Raw genomic sequence first — 22,237 nt, 5'->3', positions numbered from 1 at the left:
ATGTTCATGCCCAAAAATTCCAAGTACCACAATCTCCTGGTCCAATTCAGAGCCACTAGGAGGACTTAGGCCCAGCCATTATTGATCGTTTTCATAACTCAGAGAACGAGGGGCAGCAGTAGAAAGGCAATGAGGAGTCCTGTGTTCCATTGCAGCCAGAATGCATCTCCTAGTGATTGCAAGTAAAATGCATAGAACTGCTTGATAGGATTATGAAAATATGCATTGTGTATGTCTAGTCCCCCAACAGCAAGATAGGGACCGCATGAGAAAGTTAAATTTGTCCTTCCAAAAGAAGGCATTCAGATGTTGGAGGTCTAAAACCGCTCTGAGGTCCTTGTCTTTTTTCAGCAGGAGGAAATAGCCAGATGAACAACCCTCTCCTCTTTTTGAGTGCAGAAACTTCTCAAATGTAAATGTAGTAGTATTTGTATAGCGCACCAAATCGACCCCGAAGGGGTATCTCAGGTGCTTGCACGCATACCGCTGTGGAACCCTTCCTGGCTTCTCCCTGTGAAGTGCCCACTCCTGGGTACCCCCATGGTAAAGCCAGGCATTCTAGCGTTGTTGGGGCTGTTGTGGAGATTAAGCAAGCTATTGCCCAGAGTTGCAGAGTGGGACCCATGATTAGAATAGGCACCGAGGCGAGAATTATCAGGTCCGCGGAAATTGAGCCCAAGACCCGCCGAGGAGGGAGTTGAACCCTGGTCCCGGGCTAGACCTCTGCATCAGTGGAGTGGTGTGGCTCACTGGTTAGAGGTGGCAGACCCGGGAGCAGAGGACGGCCCGGGACCAGGGTTCAATTCCCAACGCGGCAGGGTCGTGGACTAGGGTCAGCAGACTTGATAATTCACACCTCGGTGCCTAATCTAACCAGGGATCACACTCGGCAACTCTGGGCATTAGCTTGCCTCATCTCCACAACGGCCCCCCACATACTCCGGGGATGCCTGGTTTCACCTTGGAGATAACCCAGTAGGGACCATCTCACAGGGAAAGCCAGGACGGGTTCCCCAGCGGTCTATTGCGCAGAGATACTCCTTCGGGAGTCGATTCTAGCGCGCTAGAAACCCACAATTAAATCAGGGTCTGCCGCTCTAACCATTGAGCCACACTTCTCCAATATCACCTTTGCACAGTATCATTGGCACCTCTTGTAACAAAATGGACAGAACCTCCTCTCAAAGTCATTCTGATGTGGGAGAAAGATTTGGCAGGGCAAAAATGAAGGATATGCCATAGTCATGCTCAACAATATTCAAATCCATTTGTTGGACATGATGGATAGCCAACCTGGGAAGAAGTGCTGAATCCTGCACCCAGGATGGGCGTGTGTCACTAAGGGCAAAATAAAGTGGATTGGTGGTTACTGCCACAGGGGAAGGGGAGTGGATGGACTGGTGCCCTTGTTGGCCTGTGCGTTGCCTGACAGGCCATGTTCTCTGCTTCGAATAAACTAAGGTGACTGCTGTAGTTGTTGGGGAGATTGTCATTTTCGTCATTGAATTTTCTGAATTGGCAGGAGCAAACAGACCCAAGGAGAGCACCATGGCTCTACTGTCTTTACAACACTCCAAGGCAAAATCACCTTTTCACCCAAAAAAGAGCCATCAAATGGCATATCAGTGAGAGAAGCTTGTACATGCTAGAGTTCACGAAAATAACTCTCCACACGTACCGCTCCCCTTAACACCTGCAAAAGTGAAAAGATAAGTTCACAGCAATGTAAAAACATCTCAGCTACATGCCTGATGGTGTTTCTCCTAGTGTTATATGTTAAAGTCCTGACACATCCCACCAAGAGGGGTAAATTCATCTCAGACTGTACTCTGGCGTAGTTAGGTCAAAATGCACGAGACTTAAGTATCTGGAGCAGGTTAGTTCATTAAACTGTGCAGAAAGGTTATGAACAAGGACTATGGGCCAGATGTATCAAGGCTTTTGCGCATCGCAAACGGCCTTTTAGCATGATTTGCTATGTATCAAAAAATCGCAATTCAAGGAATCGCAAAAAATTGCGATTCCTTATTGTATTAAGAAATCGCAAATTACCACCAACTTGTAGTTTTAAAAATGCCCTATTTGGCATTTGAGAGGGTGGCATGTGACACACATACATGCCCATAGGGCATGTATGTGTGCCACATGCACACACATGTAAATTTCAGGGGAGCAGCAGGGTGTCTTTGAGACACCCCTGCACCCTTGAAATAATTCTCAAATTGCGATTAGCAAATTGCAAATTCGCAATTTGAGAATTATTGCACTATCATTCCTATCTCATGGCCCATAGGAATGCATTGGAAATTATTCTTTATTTGCGAATTCGCAAAATGCGAATTCGCAAATAAAGAATATTAAGGAATCGCTAAAAAATAGCGATTTTGTACATACATTCCGTTTTGCGAATTCTAAATAGCGATTCGCAAAAAATCGCTATTTAGAATTCGCAAAACGGAATCTTGATACATCTGCCCCTATGTGTCAAGAAAATCTCCTTTGTTATACTCCAGGGATATTGTTATTTTCTCCATAGCCAGAAAATCCTAAATACGATATAACCAGCTTCTGTGCTCTAGGATCTTATCAGTATCCCACAGTGAAACAATTGCTTGGTGTGCAGTGCAAAGTACAAGCTCTGTCTGCCTACCTTCACATGAAAGCAATGAGAATGTTTGGCTGTTAGGGAGGCCCAACACAGTATATATAAGGGAGCAGTGAATCATGACCAAGGTAATTTTATCAACGTCATATAGTACATTTTTTCAATACAAAAGTTAACTTGGGGGCAGTGCAAGAGAAGATGAAGCACCATACATATATTGCAACCCCTCCAGCACCACTCCCCCTCATGGGGTAGCAATCGTGTACATGGGCTGGCATATAGGACCAGTATGTGAGTATTTTCATCATGGTCTCTCTAACTGCAGAGAATGTGCAATAGCGCATGCCAGGTGAAACACGCTTTCTCATGTGCGGCCCGGCTCGCTTTTCTACCTCCATGTGCCTGTAGAAGCAGGTTATTTTACAGGACATTGCCTTTCTGTCCCACTCATCGAGTATGAACTGGCTACAGTGTGCAGTTTGGTGTCCATATTTTCATGCCAGCCAAAGCAAGTCCCATATTTATGTCCCCTGCAGCTACCTCTCTGTAAAGGGCCCAGTGTTTATCCAATTTTCTGTGTGAAACTCTCCCACTATAAGCAATTGTGTTGCTTATAATATTCCCTTATGCTCATGAATCAAAAAACTTTTTTCTCTAGTGTTTATAAGTATTTTATCAATTATCTTTGGCAGGTTCCCTTGCCAGACATATATTTTGCATTACTATGACAAACCCCAGATTTATATGGCAACAGAATGATCATCTTAAAAGTGCAACAGAGATCCTACCCTTGGTTGCATTCTAGATATCGGGCAGCAAATTTCTCCATGAGCCGATCAATTTTCTGGGCTTCTCCTGGCAGCCGAAATCCTTCCAGAAACATACGTAAAGCTGAAACAAAGTCTTTCTCCATGAAATTTAACTGGTCAACATAAGAGTACATCACGTCCCTGTGAAACTTGCTGTTGTCTCCTAAAAAATCTCCAACTTGGGTCTGTCAGGAAACAAAAAGTAGAAATACATATTTCATAACAAATTGTACTATATTGTTTTCTATTATGTTGCATATTCAAAGTTAAAAAAGGTCAGTGCCAACGCCGGCCGTACTAACCTAACAAGCTTAAAATCTTGAGCATGAAGGCAGTTGTATACAGTCATCAACACAACTGGAGCCACAGGGGGAGAAAAAAGTCAGGCCGCCCCCCACTCAACAACCTATAAACAACACCTATAAATACTGGACACTAAAGGGGTTTTCAATATTTTTCTGTACTACCTCACAATAGCGTCTCCCTATCGCTGATCAAAGTGTCGTGGTGTTCTAGTTACAGCAGAAATGTCAATATAACATAGGACCACTCCCACCCAAACATGAAAAAGTGCGAGAAATGAGAGAAAGCACCTCATTGTCGTAACACCAAGGGGGTTGCTGGTTGGTACTCACTAGCACACCCACTTATCATTATCGGTTGCTTTCTCTCCCTAAAGGAAAAAGAAAGTGAGTGTTCTATCATGAAAATCTCGAAAACCTGAAGAAGTCAGTGAAATCTAAATGTAAATGAACTGTTGGTGCACAATGTCACTACAAGTTCCGACTGGACCCTGTGAGAATAAAGATACAATTCCCACCATTCGTGCACCTTCTTCAGGGCTTCAAAGTTATCACTTGATGTGAGATTCACATCAAACCAAACGGCTGTGAAGCTTCACAAACGCCAGCAGGACTCGGTGACGTGAATGTGTGCAGTCACCCTGTGGGCACGTAATCAGCTGGCGCGTGTACCGCTATGTGATGGTTGCAGGTATGAGGAATCTTTGCAACCATCTGTTTTTTAATTGTCTGATTGTGTGAATCAGAAATACAAGTTATAATAAAAAATAAACGAACATTAAAGGGCATGTTTTCTAGTTTCAAGCCTTACACAACCAGTCAGGTGTTTTACATAGAAAAGACACACCTTTCTTTTGCTCAGAAATTAAACAATTGCATACAGAAAATGTTGCCCCTCTAAAGTGATTATAATTTACAAAAATGTTTCTTTCTCTAAACAATAATATTACAAGGATTTGACCGTAATTGCCAAAGTGAAAACATTTGAGCCATGGCCACACAAACACTTGATTAACTGTATTGCTACCGGACAATGTTGGTCTCAAAGAGAAATAACAATGTCCAGATTATTGTTTTGACCATCTCCTCTGATTATATAACTTTAAGTAAACCCTGCTTTCCGAAGGTGTTGGGGGGGATCAAGAGAATAAGTAGAAAACAGTTCCTTAATTCCATCGCTTATTGATAGTCATCATTTAATGTCACTGTAGGCACAGGGCTCAATTGAAAGCAATTAAAGTTTTTCTCAGTTGTGAAGTGAAAAAATTAATCACCTACGCTAAGATTCTAGCATGAAGAAAAACTGCTCCAGAGTCTGAGCCCTTCGTGGGTTGACCACTTCAGGACTCCCCAACGTTGTCTGCAGCCTCTGCACGGAGACCCCCCCCCAGACATTGCCCGCAGCCTCTGCACGGAGACCCCTCTCAGCCGCGAGTGGCCCAGTAAAGAGAAATCCAAGCTCAAAAGGCACCCTTGCATCCGGCCGCCCTGCGCCCTGGAAATGAGGACCTAAGGTGCACATATGTCCCAGAGCCATACAACTTACCTTTCCTGCTGTTGGTTCATCTCGTAAGACTTCCTGGACCGAGCTTGCAGCAAAAATCCAAAACCAGCAAACTCCATAGAATTGCATTGGGCTCCCAGCCCCTCCTAAGCACTCTGCACCCAGCCGCCCTTGCGCAGCTGGTGGTGTGGATTTGGTGCTCTCCTTTTGCCCTGACAGTAACCGTAGGAGCTTGGCTCCCGATACCAAGAGGCTTGCCAGTGAGCAGCCCCCAACCGAGGTGCCCAATTGGCCACCATTGGCATCCTACTCTCTGCACCCACCCACCCCAGCGCTGCTGGCGGTGCAACTCGAGTGCCCATCTGGACCTTGGGGAACCTTGGTCCCAACCCCCAAAACTTCCACTCACAAGTCGTGTACTTACCTGAGAAACCGCTGACAATTTCCTCCCATAGGAACCCATGTTAAGAGATTTTGGGCCTAAATATTTTCTAAGCGTTCTACTGTTGTTGTATGGAGAAAAGAGAACTCAATCGCTAAGTATAAAAAGTCGCACTTACCTTGTATTGTGAGATCCTAAGGTATGGTATCTAGGCATACCATCCCAGTACTCAAAGTAGTCCACCAGTAACTAAAAGGTAATCTGAAAGTAATAACTGTGTAATTTGAACTGTTCTTAAAACATATACAGACCTGTAACAATTGCTATTTCAACCAGAACTGCATTTCCTTCAACAGTCTTGCATTTGAAAGTATATTTTACGTACCTGTGCCAACTCCTACTTGGTTCTAAAAGCACAAGTTACTTACCTTTGGTAATGATATATCTGTAAGAAACAGTAGTTAGTGTTAGATTCCTTACCTTAGAATATCCCAAGGCGTCAGACTGGATCCGGAAAGTTTTCGTCAGCAGTACTCCTGTGCGTCGCTAGGCGTCGTCTACGGCTCCGCGTCAGTCTTCGGCGTCGTGATCGCCGGGATGACGTCGGAATACTTAGAAGCCGGCCTTGCGCGCTGTGTCAGTTCTGTACATAGCTTTCCGTGCCAGGAACGCAGAGCCATGATAGAAACAGACACTGGTGCCAAGGGATGACCTTAACCCTAGATAACGGTTCGCAGAATGGGGAGGATGGGTGGGGCGGTAAGGAATCTAATACTAACTACTGTTTCTTACAGATATATCGCTACCAAAAGGTAAATAACTTGTGCATCTGAAAGAAACAGGTTAGTGTTAGATTCCTTACCTTAGAATAGATACCCCAGCAATACCAATCCCACAGGTGGGTCTGCGAACCAAGATCACACCAAAAAGTCCTGGAGAACGGAACAGCCGAAAAAGCCACCTCTCCGGACTCGGCTGTCCAGGCAATAGTGTCTCGCAAACGTGTGCAGCGAGGCCCACGTAGCTGCCTGACAGATGTCCTGCAAGGGGACTCCCCGACCGAGGACAGTAGTAGCCGCCGTGGCCCGAGTGGAATGGGAGCACAGGAGGCTCCATTTTCGCCAAGGAGTAGCAAACCTTGATGCACAAGATGAACAACCGAGAGATGGTCCGCTTGTGCACCGCCCGTCCCTTCTTTGCGTCCACGTAACCAACAAAGAGCAGGTCGTCCACCCGGAACTGGCGTGTGCGGTCCAGATAGAATGAGAGCGCACGTTTTGGGTCCAGACTGTGGAGCCTCTCTTCCTCCTTCGAGGGATGCGGAGGTGGATAGAAGGTGGGCAAGGTGATGGACTGCCCGATGTGAAAGGCTGTGACTACCTCGGGCAGGAAAGAAGGACGAGTCCTTAGAACAACCTTGTCCGGATGGACAGAGAGGAAAGGAGGTTTGAAGATAGAGCCTGGAGCTCACTCACTCTCCTGGCAGAGGTGATGGCAACCAGGAATGCAGTCTTGAGAGTCAGATGACGAAGAGGACAGTTATGAAGAGGCTCAAAAGGAGCGCACATCAGAAACGTAAGAACAAGATTCAAGTCCCACTGAGGCATCATGAAGGGAACAGGAGGGAACATGTGCGTGATGCCTTTCAAGAATCTATTAACAACAGGGGACTTGAAAAGAGAAGGCTGATCAGGAAGCCTTCAGAAGGCTGAAATGGCCGAGAGGTAGCCCTTGACAGTGCTTAGAGCAGAACCCTGCTGGGCAAGAGAAAGAAGGAAGAGGAGAACCTCTGAAAGGGGGGCGGAGAGTGGATCCATAGCATTTACTGTGCACACCATGCCACAAATTTGTTCCACCTGCAGGCGTATACTGTTTTTGTGGAGGGACGTATGGCTGCCAGAATCACATCGCAAACTTCAGAAGGCAAGTCAAATGGCCTAAACTGCCGCTGTTCAATCGCCACACATGTAGGCAGAGACTGGATAGGTTTGGGTGGAGGACCATCCCCTGCTGCTGAAAAGAACGTCCTCCTGAAGAGGTAGACGAATCGGGGGATCAACTGACATGCTAAGTAGCTCGGGATACCAGTATCTTCGTGCCCAGTCTGGAGCCACAAGGATGACTTGAGCCCTGTCTCGTCTGATCTTCAGCACTCTGGGCAGAAGTGGTATAGGCAGAAAGGCGTACAACAGACCGCAGCTAAACTCGTGACGAAAAGAGTCGCCGAGCGAGTGCCGCCTTGGAAATTCCAACGTGCAGAACAGATGACATTGCGTGTTCGCTTCGTTGGCGAATAGATCTAACCAAGGCTCTCCCCACTGCTGAAAGAGACCTTGCGCCACGTCTGAGTTCAGACGCCATTCGTGATCCATCATGCATCGGCGGCTGAGTTTGTCCGCCCTGGTGTTCAGGTAACCTGCCAGGCGTCGAACCACCAGGGTCACGCCCTGGTGTTCCAGCCATTGCCAGAGGGGCAGAGCCTCCTGGCAAAGGGTCCACGACCCCACCCGCCCTATTTGTTGCAGTACCACATGGCGGTGGTGTTGTCTGAGAACACCTGTACTACACTTCCACGGACAGAGGGAAGGAATGCCTTCAGTGCAAGTCGGATCGCAGCTCCAGAAGGTTGATATGGAGCCGGGACTGCGCCAGAGATCAGAGGCCTCTGATCTCCCTCTCTCCCATGTGGCTCCCCCATCCGAGAAGGGACGCATCTGTCACCACTGGGTGCTCCGGTTAGGGTAGGGAGAGAGATCTGCTATTGACCCAATTGCGGTTCATGAGCAACCACTGCAACTGACTTGCATTGCCCTTCGAGATCAGGATGAGGTCTGACAGGTTGCCCTGATGCTGTGCCATCTGAAATTTCAGGACCCACTGCAGAGCTCGCATCCGCCACCTGGCGTGATGCACCAGAAGGATGCAGGAGGCCATCAGCCCCAGGAGCCGCAGCGTCAACCTGGCCGAGACCCGGGATAAAGGCTGAAAGATCGGAATCCGAGTCTGACTATCCCGAACCCGCTGCTTGGGGGGGGGGGGGGGGGGGGGGGGGGGGGGATCCAAAACTGCACCAAGTCCAGAACCACTCTGATGAAAAGGAGCTTTTGAGAGTGGCACAGGTGTGACTTCTGCACGTTGATGGAGAACCCCAGCCAGTGCAGGAGGTCAGCAGTAATCTGGAGTGGGAGACGACTGTCTGGGGCGAGCCCGCCTTCAACAACCAATCGTCGAGGTAGGGGAGGACTGAAACCCCTGCGCAGATGAGCTGCGACCACCGCCATCACTTTCGTGAACACCCGAGGGCTGCTGGTAAGGCCGAAGGGGAGCACGGTAAACTGAAAGTGCTCGTGGCCTACCCTGAACCGCAGGTCGCGCCGGTGGTTCGGCAGAACGGGGATGTGGAAATACGTGTCCTGCAAGTCCAACGCTACCATCCAGTCTCCTGGGTCCAGGGCAGCTAGGACCTGAGCCAAAGTCAGCATCTTGAACTTCTCCTTCCGGAGGAAGCCGTTGATGCTCGGTAGGTCAAAGATAGGGTGTAGGCCTCCTTTGCCCTTCTTGGGTACCAGAAAGTAGTGGGAATAGCAACCACGTCCTACTTCTGGCCCAGGAACGTGCTCGATGGCCCCCTTGTCCAAGATGGCCGTAACTTCCTCCTGCAGAAGTCGCAAGTGATCCCCGACATGCGGTGGTACTGCAGTGGCATGGCTGGAGGGGTCGCCTCTAAGGGGAGGGAGTAGCCCCATCGGCCTATTTGCAGCACCCACCTGTCCGATGTGATGGTACGCCAGTGGGGGAGGTGATGGCGGACCCTGCCCCCCCACTGGTGACGAATGGGCCTGAAAAACCGGACTAGGAAGGCTTAGAGGCAGATGCTGCAGGGGGGGGGAGGGGGGAGGGGTGGGGGAGGGTGGGTGTAGACGGACTCTGCCGGTGTCCCCCGGTACCGCCACGGCGGTAACCACATCCGCGACCACGTTGAGCCTGGGTCTGTGGTTGGCTGGACATGTGGGGGCGCCCCTTCCTTGGCCACAAAAGGAGCGAAAAGCGGAAGTTTGCTGGCGTTGGCCTAGGCCCAAGGACTTGGCCGTAGCCCTGGAGTCCTTGAAACGCTCCAGCGCACTATCCGCCTTTTCGCCAGAGGCAACGGCCGTCAAAGGGCATGTCCATGAGGGTGGCCTGGACATCCCCCGTAAAGTTGGTGGACCTCAGCCAGGCGTGGCGGCAAACCGCCACAGTCGTTGTATATCGCCTCACCCAGCGAGTTCGTTGTGTCGAGTCCACACCGTATTGAGTAGCGTGCTGCATTCCGCCCTTCCGCTAGGGCTTGGGCGAGCTTTGCCCGGGCCTCCTCCAGGCACTGTGGCACCTCCGCAACCGTATCCCACAGAGAGTGGGTGTAACAGCCCAAAAGGCAGGGGGTGTTGACAGACCGCATCCTCAAACTCAAGGAGGAGAACAGTTTCTTCCCAAACTGATCGTACCTTTTGGATTCCCGTTCCGGAGAAGCGGTCGGGAATGCAGTCCGGGAGGTAGAGGCCTGGATCACCAGGATCTTGGGGTGAACGGACAGGACTAGGGTCGCCCGTTGGGTGGGGGTGGGGGTGGGGGTGGGGGGGGGGGGGGGGGGGGAGGGGGGCGGGGGAAGAGAAGAGTACTTGGAGCCCGACGAGTGGTGGTGACTCGTCGAGCGGTTATGACTGTGGCTCCACGACCGGTCCCTCGACTTCCTCTTAGACCGGGACCTCGAGCCGGCTGCCGAAGCTCGAGCCGCTTACGGGACCGCTCTAGTCTAGCCTTCGAGGTCAAGGCCAAGCAGTCGGGGGAGACTTGTCATGGTGGTCGGGCCCAGAGACAGTAAAGGCACCGACCGTGGGGGTCAGTCACCGACATCAAGCGGTGACAGTCCTTGCAAGGTTTAAACCCAGCACTATCCGGAACCCGGTAGGTCGGGTAGGCAGACGGTGCTGACCAAGGCAGCAGGAACCTTAAACCCCTATGGTTCTTTCCCCTTGAAGTAAAACCTACCGGGTACTGTTGACACCTAGACACTTTGACTATTAGGCAAGAGTTGTCCAATACAGGTAGTACAACCTTTTAAACTGACACTTATCTAGGTCAAGTTTTTGAAGGATAGATGTTACCCACTAGGTCCTGAAGAATCGCAGCCAAAGGGCAAAGCCCGAAACATGTTGACCTCACAATAAAATCTGTAGTCCTGGATCGACACATGGAATCCTAAATTCCAACGATCATAGGCTACCCACTGTTTATAACTGTGACCGGGGACCACCAGAATAAATTGATCTCAGGTACCTCATGTCACATTTTAACTCACGTACCTACACTATCCGCTTCTTTCTGGCCCCTCACCCGCACTTCACCCGAGGCAGTTGGTAAAAAGATCTCCGTTAAAGAGCCCCTCTTTGAGGTGAGCCCGTTGGGCATTGCACCGCCTGCCCGACGAGGAGCAACCGCCAATGATGAAGCATGACACTCGCAAGGGTGTGTGAGGCCATTAATACCAATATATTGGTTACCCAGGGCAGCACTCCAATGAGCACTACCTCTTCTTTTGTGACCGTATCTCTACCTCCTATTACTCTCTATCCGTTAGGAACAGCCGAGTCTGTCTTTGCCTTACATTGTCCCTTTGGGCTCCGACTGCGGCTGGACCTTCCATTCAGAGGTCCCTGAATGGTAAACTGAGCCCTAGGATCCAGACGTGATCCGCCCTCCCCCCCTTTATTTGCAACAAGGTTTAAACCCAGGCATCCCTACCGGCACCGCGGGTCGGAGGTCGACTCAAGAAGTGATCAAAAAAATTAGGCAAAAAATGACTGCTCTTCCCGAAAGAACTGACGTCAGCGCGCAAGGGCGGCGTCTAAGTACTCCGACGACGTCATCCCGGGGATCACGACGCCGACGACAGACGCGGAGCCACAGATGACGCCTAGTGTCGCGCAGGGGTACTGCTGACGAAAACTTTCCGGATCCAGTCTGACGCCTGGGGGTAAGGAATCTAACACAAACTTGTTTCTTTCAGATATAAAACTTGAGTATACCTTTTTATACTTATGCAATTGGTCTGGATTCTGTCTGAGTGTAATATAGCATGTCGCATGCTATTACATCGCCTTCCTTTACAACGTGGTTGTTACAACGACCGCGTTGTTAGAACGCAATATCTTTACAACGCAAGTCATTAGATCGACTTGCTGTAGGGGGCGCGCTGGACTTTAGAATAGTATAATTTACTATTCCAACTCCAGCCTGCGCAACAGTCGGGAAGGTGTTGGAATAGTAAATTATACTATTCCTTAGGTTAGAGCACCCCCTACATTAAGTCGATCTAATGACTTGCGTTGTAAAGGCATGTGTTACAACAACACGGCCGTTGTAACGACCGCGTTGTAAAGGTACTGCGATGTAATGACTGCGTTGTAAATGCTGTCTCCCGCCTGAGTGTGCGCCATCAGCCTTGAGTGAATATAATAAATGCTTAACAAACCCTCCTGATAAGTCTAACTGCTCGACCACACTACCACAAAGAGAGCTGACCTAATTTCGCCTCTGCTATACCTCCCTGGACTCTGTGCACTCTATACCATACTTTGGTATAGTATATACCGAGGCAGCTTCCTACAAGCGCTATTCTTTTTTCCACCCTGCCCGACATGGATGTTACTCGAGGGAGTTACTAAGGTGAGGAGTTGTCAGGTATATAGTAAAAGTTACATCTCTAACCTGGGAGTATGTCAACTCTTAGGATAGATTTTCTCCAGGGTTTTTACATTTTTGGTTTTTCTCCCACAGTCAGTGTGAAGTTTAAAAGTCACAATGCTATGGAAATCAGGTTGTTTAGGTGATTGTGTTTTAGATGTTAGCATCTTTTTCTCCTCAAGATTTTGTTAAGGGAAAGTAACATGTAAATAAATCAGTGTCAAGGAGGTGAACAAAGAAAGAAAAGAGTTGCATTTTCTTTTCTGAATATGCATTTGCTTTTAATCATAACCTCATTGCTGAGCTGCTCACGCAAAAGTACATAGAGCTAAGTAAAACACATTATGGATTGACACAAAGCATAATCTCTTCTATTACAAAACTATAAATGTTCTTGCTGTTAATATTAGCCTTTATAACTTACAAAATCGAGGCGGTCTTCTTGGTGTAAAAACTGTGCAATGTCTTCTGGTGTGGAACCAAGCATTTCCTGTTCTTGAAGATATTGTATGCCTCTCTTTGGCTTCTTATTAAATCTGTTCATAGGAACATACAGATATTTTAGAAACCAATGTTTTCTTTGTCATAGACAAGTAATAAACAGAACATTGGCATGTTATTTCATGCTCCTATGAGCTTCATGTACAGTTTGAAACAAACAAAAAATAACAACCGATATAAAAAATACAACAATATAAAGATGTCCAAAGATTATCACAGAAACATCAGTAATAAAAACCTTTTCTGTTTTTGTTTTCTCCTTCGATAATCGCTCCTACAGATGAAGACTTACAGTATTCAATAATGGAACACATGGTATACTCCACCAAACTCAGTCCCTGCCGTTCTTCCCCAGTTCAATCATGACTTGGTTCTACTTTTCAACTCCTTCTCATCTAAGTACACAAACTATCTTTGTTAACACTACTCTCCTCCTCAATTCTGCGGTCTTACTTCCCAGCCTTCCACATCACTCCATCATTTGCTCCTTCAACATGCAGATCCTCACCCATTTCAGCAGATGGAGGAACTCCGAGACCTAAGGAACATGATACCTAACAAGCAAGCCCTTGATGACCTTAAGACAGCTACTAACAAAACAAAATCAGGTAGCATCATTTCAATGCCTTTTTCCAACCACAACAGAAGGAGTTATCATGCCCGATTAAAATTATACTCATCTCTTACCCCACACCACATTAAATAATGTGTGCCTCTCTGCTATCAACATTGCCCCTGCTTTTCCTCTAACTTCTTTCTAACCAGAAAGCTAGTTCTTTGGAATATTCATTAAAGTCATAAATATTGACTACCCTCGTCCATACCAGTGATCCTGGAGGACCTTTGCAAAGAGAATATTTTTTTTATACATAGAACAACTTTTCTATAAATATAAGCATATCTAACAAGCATTGGAAATGCAATAGGTCTTGCATTAGGAAAGTTTGAGCTATTGGTATTGTAAATGACACTTTTGTTATTGATGTGTTGGTTTTGAAAGTAGCAAAATTAATAGCTTTGTCAGTTACAATGTCAATAGTTTTAACTTTTGCAAATGTGACACCTATAGCATTTGTAATGCAATGTGTGTTGTATTTACGTGACTTAGATGTATTGATATTACAAATAACAATGGCTTTTAATTTTGTAAATAATTAATACTTAAATAAAAGTTATTGTAATTTATAATGGCAATAGCTTAAACGTTTGTAAATAACTTTTGTGAAGATTATGTTCAGTGCATTTTATTGTGACGAACATCCAAGAACATTGCATTTGCACCTAAACACACACATAGCCACACACATTAAGATGTGGTGGTGGTGGATCTGGGGGATATGGTGGTGGTGGATGTGGTGGTGGTGGTGATGGTGGATGTGGGGGTGGATGTGGTGGTGGTGGAGGTGGTGGATGTGGTGGTGATGTGGTGGATGTGGTGGTGGTGGATGTGGTGGTGGTTGTGGATTTGGTGAAAGTGGTGGTGGATGTGGTGGTGGTGGTTGTGGATGTGGTGAAAGTGGTGGTGGATGTGGTGGTGGAAGTGATGGTGGTGGGTATGGTGGATGTGGTGGTGGTGGATGCGGTGGTGGATGAGGTGGTGGTGGATGTGGTGGTGGTGGATGCGGTGGAAGTGATGGATGTGGTGGTGGTGGATGCGGTGGAAGTGGTGGATGCAGTGGAAGTGGTGGATGTGTATGCGGTGGTGGAGGATGCGGTAGATTTGGTGGATGTGGTGGTGGTGGATGCAGTGGTGGTGGAAGTGGTGGTGGATGTGGTGGTGGTGGATGCGGTGGTGGTGGAAGTGGTGGTGGATGCGGTGGTGGTGAAAGTGGTGGTGGATGCGGTGGTGGTGGAAGTGGTGGTGGATGTCATGGTGGATGTGGAGGTGATGGTGGATGTGGTGGTGGAGGTGGTGGATGTGGTGGTGATGTGGTGGATGTGGCGGTGGTGGATGTGGTGGTGGTGGATGTGGTGGTGGATGTGGTGGTGGATGTGGCGGTGGATGTCATGGTGGATGTGGAGGTGATGGTGGAGGTGATGGTGGATGTGGAGGTGGTGGATGTGGTGGTGATGTGGTGGATGTGGTGGTGATGGATGTGGTGATGTGGTGGTGGTTGTGGATGTGGTGAAAGTGGTGGTGGATGTGGTGGTGGTGGATGTGGTGAAAGTGGTGGTGGATGTGGTGAAAGTGGTGGTGGATGTGGTGGTGGAAGTGATGGTGGTGTGTATGGTGGAAGTGATGGTGGTGGGTATGGTGGATGTGGTGGTGGTGGATGCGGTGGTGGATGAGGTGGTGGATGTGGTGGTGGATGTGGTGGTGGTGGATGCGGTGGAAGTGGTGGATGTGGTGGTGGTGGATGCGGTGGAAGTGGTGGATGCAGTGGAAGTGGTGGATGTGGATGCGGTGGTGGATGTGGTGGTGGATGCGGTGGATGTGGTGGTGGATGCGGTGGATGTGGTGGATGTGGTGGTGGTGGATGCGGTGGTGGTGGAAGTGGTGGTGGATGTGGTGGTGGTGGATGCGGTGGTGGTGGAAGTGGTGGTGGATGTGGTGGTTGTGGATGTGGTAGTGGTGGTGGATGTGGCGGTGGTGGATGTGGTGGTGGTGGATGTGGTGGTGGATGTGGTGGTGGATGTGGTGGTGGATGTGGTGGTGGATGTGGTGGTGGTGGATGTGGTGATGGTGGATGCGGTGATGGTGGATGCGGTGGTGGTGGATGGGGTGGTGGTGGATGGGGTGGTGGTGGTTGTGGTGGTGGATGCGGTGGTGGTGGAAGTGGTGGTGGTGGATGCGGTGGTGGTGGAAGTGGTGGTGGATGTGGTGGTGGATGTGGCGGTGGTGGATGTGATGGTGGTGGATGTGATGGTGGTGGATGTCATGGGGGATGTGGAGGTGATGGTGGATGTGGTGGTGGTGGATGTGATGGTGGATGTGATGGTGATGGTGGATGTGGTGGTGTATGCGGTGGATGTGGTGGTGGATGTGGTGAATGTGGTGGTGGATGGGGTAGTGGTGGATGGGGTGGTGGTGGTTGTGGTGGATGCGGTGGTGGTGGATGCGGTGGTGGTGGATGGGGTGGTGGTGGATGGGGTGGTGGTGGTTGTGGTGGATGTGGTGGTGGTGGATGCGGTGGTGGTGGAAGTGGTGGTGGTGGATGCGGTGGTGGTGGAAGTGGTGGTGGATGTGGTGGTGGATGTGGCGGTGGTGGATGTGATGGTGGTGGATGTGATGGTGGTGGATGTGGTGGTGGATGTGGCGGTGGATGTCATGGTGGATGTGGAGGTGATGGTGGATGTGGTGGTGGTGGTGGTGGTGGATGTGATGGTGGATGTGATGGTGATGGTGGATGTGGTGGTGTATGCGGTGGATGTGGTGGTGGATGTGGTGAATGTGGTGGTGGATGGGGTAGTGGTGGATGGGGTGGTGGTGGTAGTGGATGTGGTGGTGGATGTAGTGGTGGATGTAGTGGTGGATGTAGTGGTGGTGGGTGTGGTGGTGGTGGATGCGGTGGTGGATGCGGTGGTGGATGCGGTGGTGGATGCGGTGGTGGATGTGGTGGTGGATGTGGTGGTGGATGTGGTGGTGATGGTGGATGTGGTGGTGGATGCGGTGGATGTGGTGATGGTGGATGCGGTGGTGGATGGGGTGGTTGTGTATATTGTCTAGAAGCCTTGTATCAGCAGAGCTAGGCATTATTGACATAACAGCAGTGGCACACAGGTGGGTAACATGCACGTGACCTGGTGACCCTGGAGGCGTGAGTCGTAGGACATTGTTACACTCCTACAGTGTGCGTCTGTGTGGTGTGTCCTGGTGCGTGTCTGTCCGTTTTCACGTGCATTTATTCTGGGAAGGTCTGTGTGTCTGTCAGTCTTTGTTAGAAAATGGTTGAAGGGACATCTGTTGTAGAAGTGTTTGTGTGTTTGCGACTGTTTCCGTGTGAATGCGTGCCTGCGGGTGTTTATCATCTGTGGGAGTCTCTTTGCAAAACGACATGTATGTTCGTGTGTATGTGTGCTCGCACGTGCCTGCGTTAATGTGAATGTGCGTGCGTGTCTATATGCGTGCGAGTGTGTTTCTCTGTATGTGTCTGTGCGCGCGTGTTGCACCATTGTGTGCGTGTCCGTGGGCGTGTGTAATGATGTGATATGCAAAACTGGCATTTAGTGCTATAGTTTAGTATGACATGCATTATTGTGTCGATTTTTAGGTAGGAAGAGGTCTTTTACACAAACAATAGTGCAAAACTCACAGTCTGCAGACGTCGGTCTCCCAACAATAGCCCCTTTGCTTTAAAAGAAGACTATGACAGCCGCGGGGCTCCCGGACACTTGAGGGCATTGCTGTGGGGAGGGGGGAGGAGAAATGCGACACGGTGGGCAGGGGAGGGGGCGGAGCGGGGAGAGGGTGTGAAAGCAGCAGAGGCCTTTGAAGTGAAGCTAAGCTTCACTTCAAAGGTGTGGGAGGAGTGCGGCTGAGGGAACAGACGGCGATTTGGTGATGTGCACGCGCATTTTAGGTCAATGCGCTTGCGCATTGACCTAAAAGCCACGGGCACAGCACCAAATCGCCCAGTTAGGTAAAGTCTGTTTAAGACGCTATATATCGAGCTCCCTCTCAATGCCCATTATGACAATAATGATAGGAGCAAATTTGGAAATTCAGGGAATAATGAAACGTCCATAGACAATAACAAACATATACAAATAACCTCTCCCAATTAATGTCAAGAGTGACTGCATACAAGTCAAGAATAGAATACATTAAATAGTACTTGTAGCCTTTGCAAAGGCAAGAAGGATGGTAGCAACAGTTCCAAACGGCCTTGTTTTATGGCGATCACAATCAAATGTCATGAGACACCAATTTTTTTGATATAGACATGAATTGTCTAATTTTAGGATTGTAGAACTAGCGTATGAATGTGTTACATTAGATTAGGTGGAGGGAAAAACAACATAGAAAAATTGGCAAAATCGATGGAAATGAAAGCATGTCACCAAAAATGTACGATGACGAAAAATGCAGCATACATTGTTTTGTTTTTAAAAAACAAATCGGTATAAGACAAAATGTGTTCTTAAATGTTTTGCTTTACTGGTGTATTTCCGGAGCAAAGATAAACGTATGTAAGGCTGCAACCAGGCGTGCACCCACTTTAATAACGGCTGTCAGATATCAATCAGAGAGTGATAAGTCATGAAATACACATTTATTTTAGAAAAAAACAGGTTGTGATGCCGGTGTCTCGTGCAATTACTAGGCTGTCTCTCTCTTTATATATATATACATATATATATTCTCACTTTGCATTTCTGGTGCAAGCATTTTCAAATTAAAAATAATTAGGAAATGGCAATACCCAGTCTGAACACTGCACAGTCGGCATGCAGTGCAACGCGATGCAGTATTCTGCTTTGTCTTTAGGGGTGGCTCCGGGAGATGCATTAGTGTATGTGTGCGTTTTGTCTTTAGGAACAGTGCCTGTAAACCTGCGAGGAGAATGTTTCTACATAAGTGTTTTTTTAAGCCCATTTAAAATGCGTGCATGTGTGTCTGCTACGTTAGCCACGGAGTGAGGCCTGTCTCTGTCGCTGGCTGTGTGCACTACGAGGGTGAACGCTCTCCAGGCCATTGGTGTGCCTGGCTCGAGGGCGCTTCAGCAACAAACCCCAGTTGTTTGAAAATGTTAAAATACAATTGCTCGACGTAAACGGACGTGCTAGTGATGCTGCCAGACGAAACAAACAGTTGTGTTGAACAATTTAAATAGGCAATAAAGTACAAATATGAACAGTCAAGGGAGGGGACGTGGGTGGTGTGAGGTGCATTTAAAGCAGAACCCCCCTCCACGCGAATGGCCTTTGCTTTAAAAGAAGACTATGACAGAAGCGGGGGCTCCCGGACACTTGAGGGCATTGCTGTGGGAGGGGGGGGGGGGAGAAATGCGACACAGCGGGCAGGGGAGGGGGCGGAGTGGGGAGAGGGTGTGAAAGCAGCAGGGGCCTTTGAAGTGAAGCTAAGCTTCGCTTCAAAAGGTGTGGGAGGAGTGGGGCTGAGGGAACAGACGGCGATTTGGTGTTGTGCACGCGCATTTTAGGTCAATGCGCTTGCGCATTGACCTAAAAGCCACGGGCACAGCACCAAATCGCCCAGTAAGTTAAAGTTTGTTTAAAGCCCTATATGCTCGCAAGCTCAATGCGCATGCGCATCGAATAGCTCGACCTAAAATATTAAGAGTTTGTTTGGCCTGTCTGCAGAAGTGGTAACATTAAGACATCAATATCCATCTAGAAAAATGAAATGCATTGGGGGTTAATGGGCATGAGTATTAATGCAGCTGAAAAATATAGATACTTTATGGGAGAGCACTTCATAATTAATCACATTGGCAGTTGAAAATCAATTCATTTTGACAGCGTGTCTGAATATTTAAAGAAGTACAGTAACAACGCTCAGAGGGTTATGTTATTCTTCCCAAAATATCTGTACATGAGATTTGAACTTGTCAGTGAGGATTCTTGCTTCGTTGTTTCTCGGCTCTTGGTTCGTCAATGCCGAATAGCATCTATGGGCCAAGTCATTTTGTTTACCACAGAAAACAGAGATTCTACATTTGTTAAAATAAATCACAGAGATTTGGTAGGTATTTTGTGCACTTTATACCACTCCTTTTGTGAGGCCTCTTATTGCTCTATAATTAAACCCTATGAGGTCTCTCCATGAAGGAAGAACACCTTCTCACCTGAAGTTTTATAGTGATAGTGACAACTTTAAACCCTTGTGACTAGAGAAGCTTCCTATTTTCCAACCACTTCCAGCACATTTGGGTGATCTTGTGATTCAACCTCAGGGATCAGGTGAGCAGGAATATAGCACCGGTTTCTGCCTGGCTGCTGAGTCAATACAGCATTGGACACTGTTTGCCTGCCAGTAGCTCCACTTTGTGATCTTCTTTGCCACATGTTCTCCAGGAGATCAGGTGGCGTTTCTTGTGCCTCCATTGTTCAATTACAGCACTCCTACCTCCTCCTGATTCACCCATCTTCTAAGTTCTGTCTACTTTCACTAGCTGGTTTGCCATCCTATGATGCCTCTTACTTCATGTATCTTGGTTGACCTTGGTTCCAACCAAAACCGACAGTACCTGCCTGATCCTGCCATGGAGAGGCATACGAATGTAAAGGTGATGACTAGTAGGCCATGACAGACAGGTTAGTAGGACACTTCACCTTCAATGATTTGCCATGCCACTGAGACTACATAAATATTTTTTCCAGAAGTCACAATGGCAAACAAATTTTATTCTTTACTTCCTGGCGTTTTTAGAAGGAGGTGAATTTTATGCTCCAACTGTCTAGAGCGGGATAACTTCCATACATTTAAAAATTAACAAGAGGTTACATGATATCATCTTGTATTGATAATGCATCTTACCTCCTAAACAAAACACAAAAAACGTTGTATGCTTCTTCCAATATAGTCGGTCTTCTATGCCTGCTTAAGCACCTTGGTTGAGAAATGTGCATTTATAGAGCAATTTGAGAGCAATTTTACAGCCCTAGAAAATAATAGTAACAGAAGTGTTTTCATATTTCTATATTCTGGAATCCATTACTACAGTACATTCTGGCAATAGCACAACCTCCTTCAACAGAAAAAACACAAGGCGCTTCAAAAGTGAATCCTGGTGAGGCAAAAAAAAAAAGAAAACACAGTGAAATTACAGCAAGGAACCCATAACAGCCCCAAGCTTCAGCCCCTTCTCTGCTAAAGAGATCAACAGAAAAATGTGACTGAGCTGACTGCAAGAGACCGAGTCTTAGCTCATCACCAAAAAGTGAGAGTAGACCATCTGCTAGAATAAAAAGCCTTATCCTAACAAGAGCTAACCAGATCGCTCTACTATTGTGTAGCCTGATTCTTTTAAGTAGTCTCCAAATCAAGGGGAATGGTAGAAGGCTTAATACAGATTATGTGTTCAGGGAATTATGAGTGAAACCATGAGCAACTATTAGATGCACATTGTCTGGGAAAAAACAGGAGTGCCTTTCTGTTCACAGTAATAGCTAAATGGTCAATCAGAGAGGAGTCCACCATGGCCAACCCCTGATCCACTACTTCCTGAGCTAGCTCCCACTGATGGATCACAGAGAACATTCTCTTCTGAAAGCAAGCTATCTGAATCTTTTTCCCCGCCAAATGATCTGTTGAAAGCCAATTCCTGTGCCTACAGCCCAGTGATTGAGCTGCCTGCTTCTATCTACCAATTCCATGATAGAATATGAGCTTGCTAGTTTGTCAAGATGTGAAGATGCTAATGATGATGTAAAGTGACGGCTGTGCCCTTGGCTTAAGCCATGGTGTTCGTGGAATCCTCGTAAAACTTCAGGATCTGTTGGGGAGCGTACAAACCACTGTTGAAGAGATCAGAGAAAGGCTTTATCATGTAGTCAGGTAAGCGGATGACAGTCAATTTCGCCAAGTGCAACAAGGAATGCAGATTGCAGCACATAATACCTTATAACGCCAGGGGCATAAATATTTTGACAAACAAAGTCAAGCCTCTTAGCACTTTGGTACAGAGTGGGCACAACAAAGGCACTTGGGTTCAACTTAGCTTGGCTCATGAGGCTCTCTGGAGAAGGACGTGACCAACAATTTGGGTCAGAAGGTGCAGTACTGTGTCATCAGGCTATATTTGTCTACAGACTGATGGCCAGAGAAGAGCCCGTCTCAGGCACTGAAACTGCAGAGAAAGGCTTTATAATTTCTGTTGAAATGTTAGAATTGGCTTAGTTGCAGGCAAAATTATTGTAGCACTTCTCGGGCTTTTCATACCATTTCAATAAAAGGAAGCGCAGATGTGTAAGGAATGCATCCTTATGTGGATTTATTCAGACCATATGCATTTTTAAAGACCAGGTATAGGCAGCATCTGTGTTGTGAGAGGGGAGGTTATCCTCCAAATCATAAAACTTTGTACAGCCAAAATCTTAAACATGAATTGCTAGATCAGTGGAATCAGATCTGAAAATATCCTTCATAATGGCAAATCTCTAGACTCAAGGGAGTTGGCTGTGTTAAGAGTACATCACCAAAGCAGATCTGAATTTTTTCTTTTGTTATTCGGATGATGTCATTCGGCTTCAAAGGATTCGACGGTGGTGCCCAAAACTGGTTAAAACTGCGGCATCAGCAGCAACATTGTAGACGGAGTGTAGGGTACAGGGGTCAGCGCCTTATCAGGCATTGGCCTCATCTGGAGAAGTGTGGCTCAATGGTTAGAGCGGCAGACCCTGATGCAGAGGTCTAGCCCGGGACCAGGGTTCAATTCCCCGCCTCGGTGGGTCTTGGGCTCAAAATTCCACAGACCTGATAATTCTCGCCTCGGTGCCTATTCCAATCAT

At 47.7% G+C, this 22,237-nt stretch overlaps 1 protein-coding gene across 1 annotated transcript in view; it reads right to left on the bottom strand.

Moving 5' to 3' along the window:
- The window catches only part of ARFGEF2 (ARF guanine nucleotide exchange factor 2), a 548,111-nt gene that overhangs the window by 258,594 nt on the left and 267,280 nt on the right, over positions 1-22,237 (bottom strand). Inside the window, exons 15-16 of the mRNA XM_086932618.1 lie at positions 12,750-12,861; positions 3,394-3,599 (exon numbers count right to left, since the gene is read on the bottom strand). Of these exons, the coding sequence (XP_086788744.1) occupies positions 3,394-3,599; positions 12,750-12,861 (318 nt within the window). The remainder of the gene's footprint in view (positions 1-3,393; positions 3,600-12,749; positions 12,862-22,237) is intronic.

This window comes from Lissotriton vulgaris, chromosome 7 (assembly GCF_964263255.1).
Source record: "Lissotriton vulgaris chromosome 7, aLisVul1.2, whole genome shotgun sequence".
In the NCBI taxonomy this organism is placed as follows: domain Eukaryota; kingdom Metazoa; phylum Chordata; class Amphibia; order Caudata; family Salamandridae; genus Lissotriton; species Lissotriton vulgaris.
This window is presented reverse-complemented; position numbering and strand designations above follow the sequence as displayed.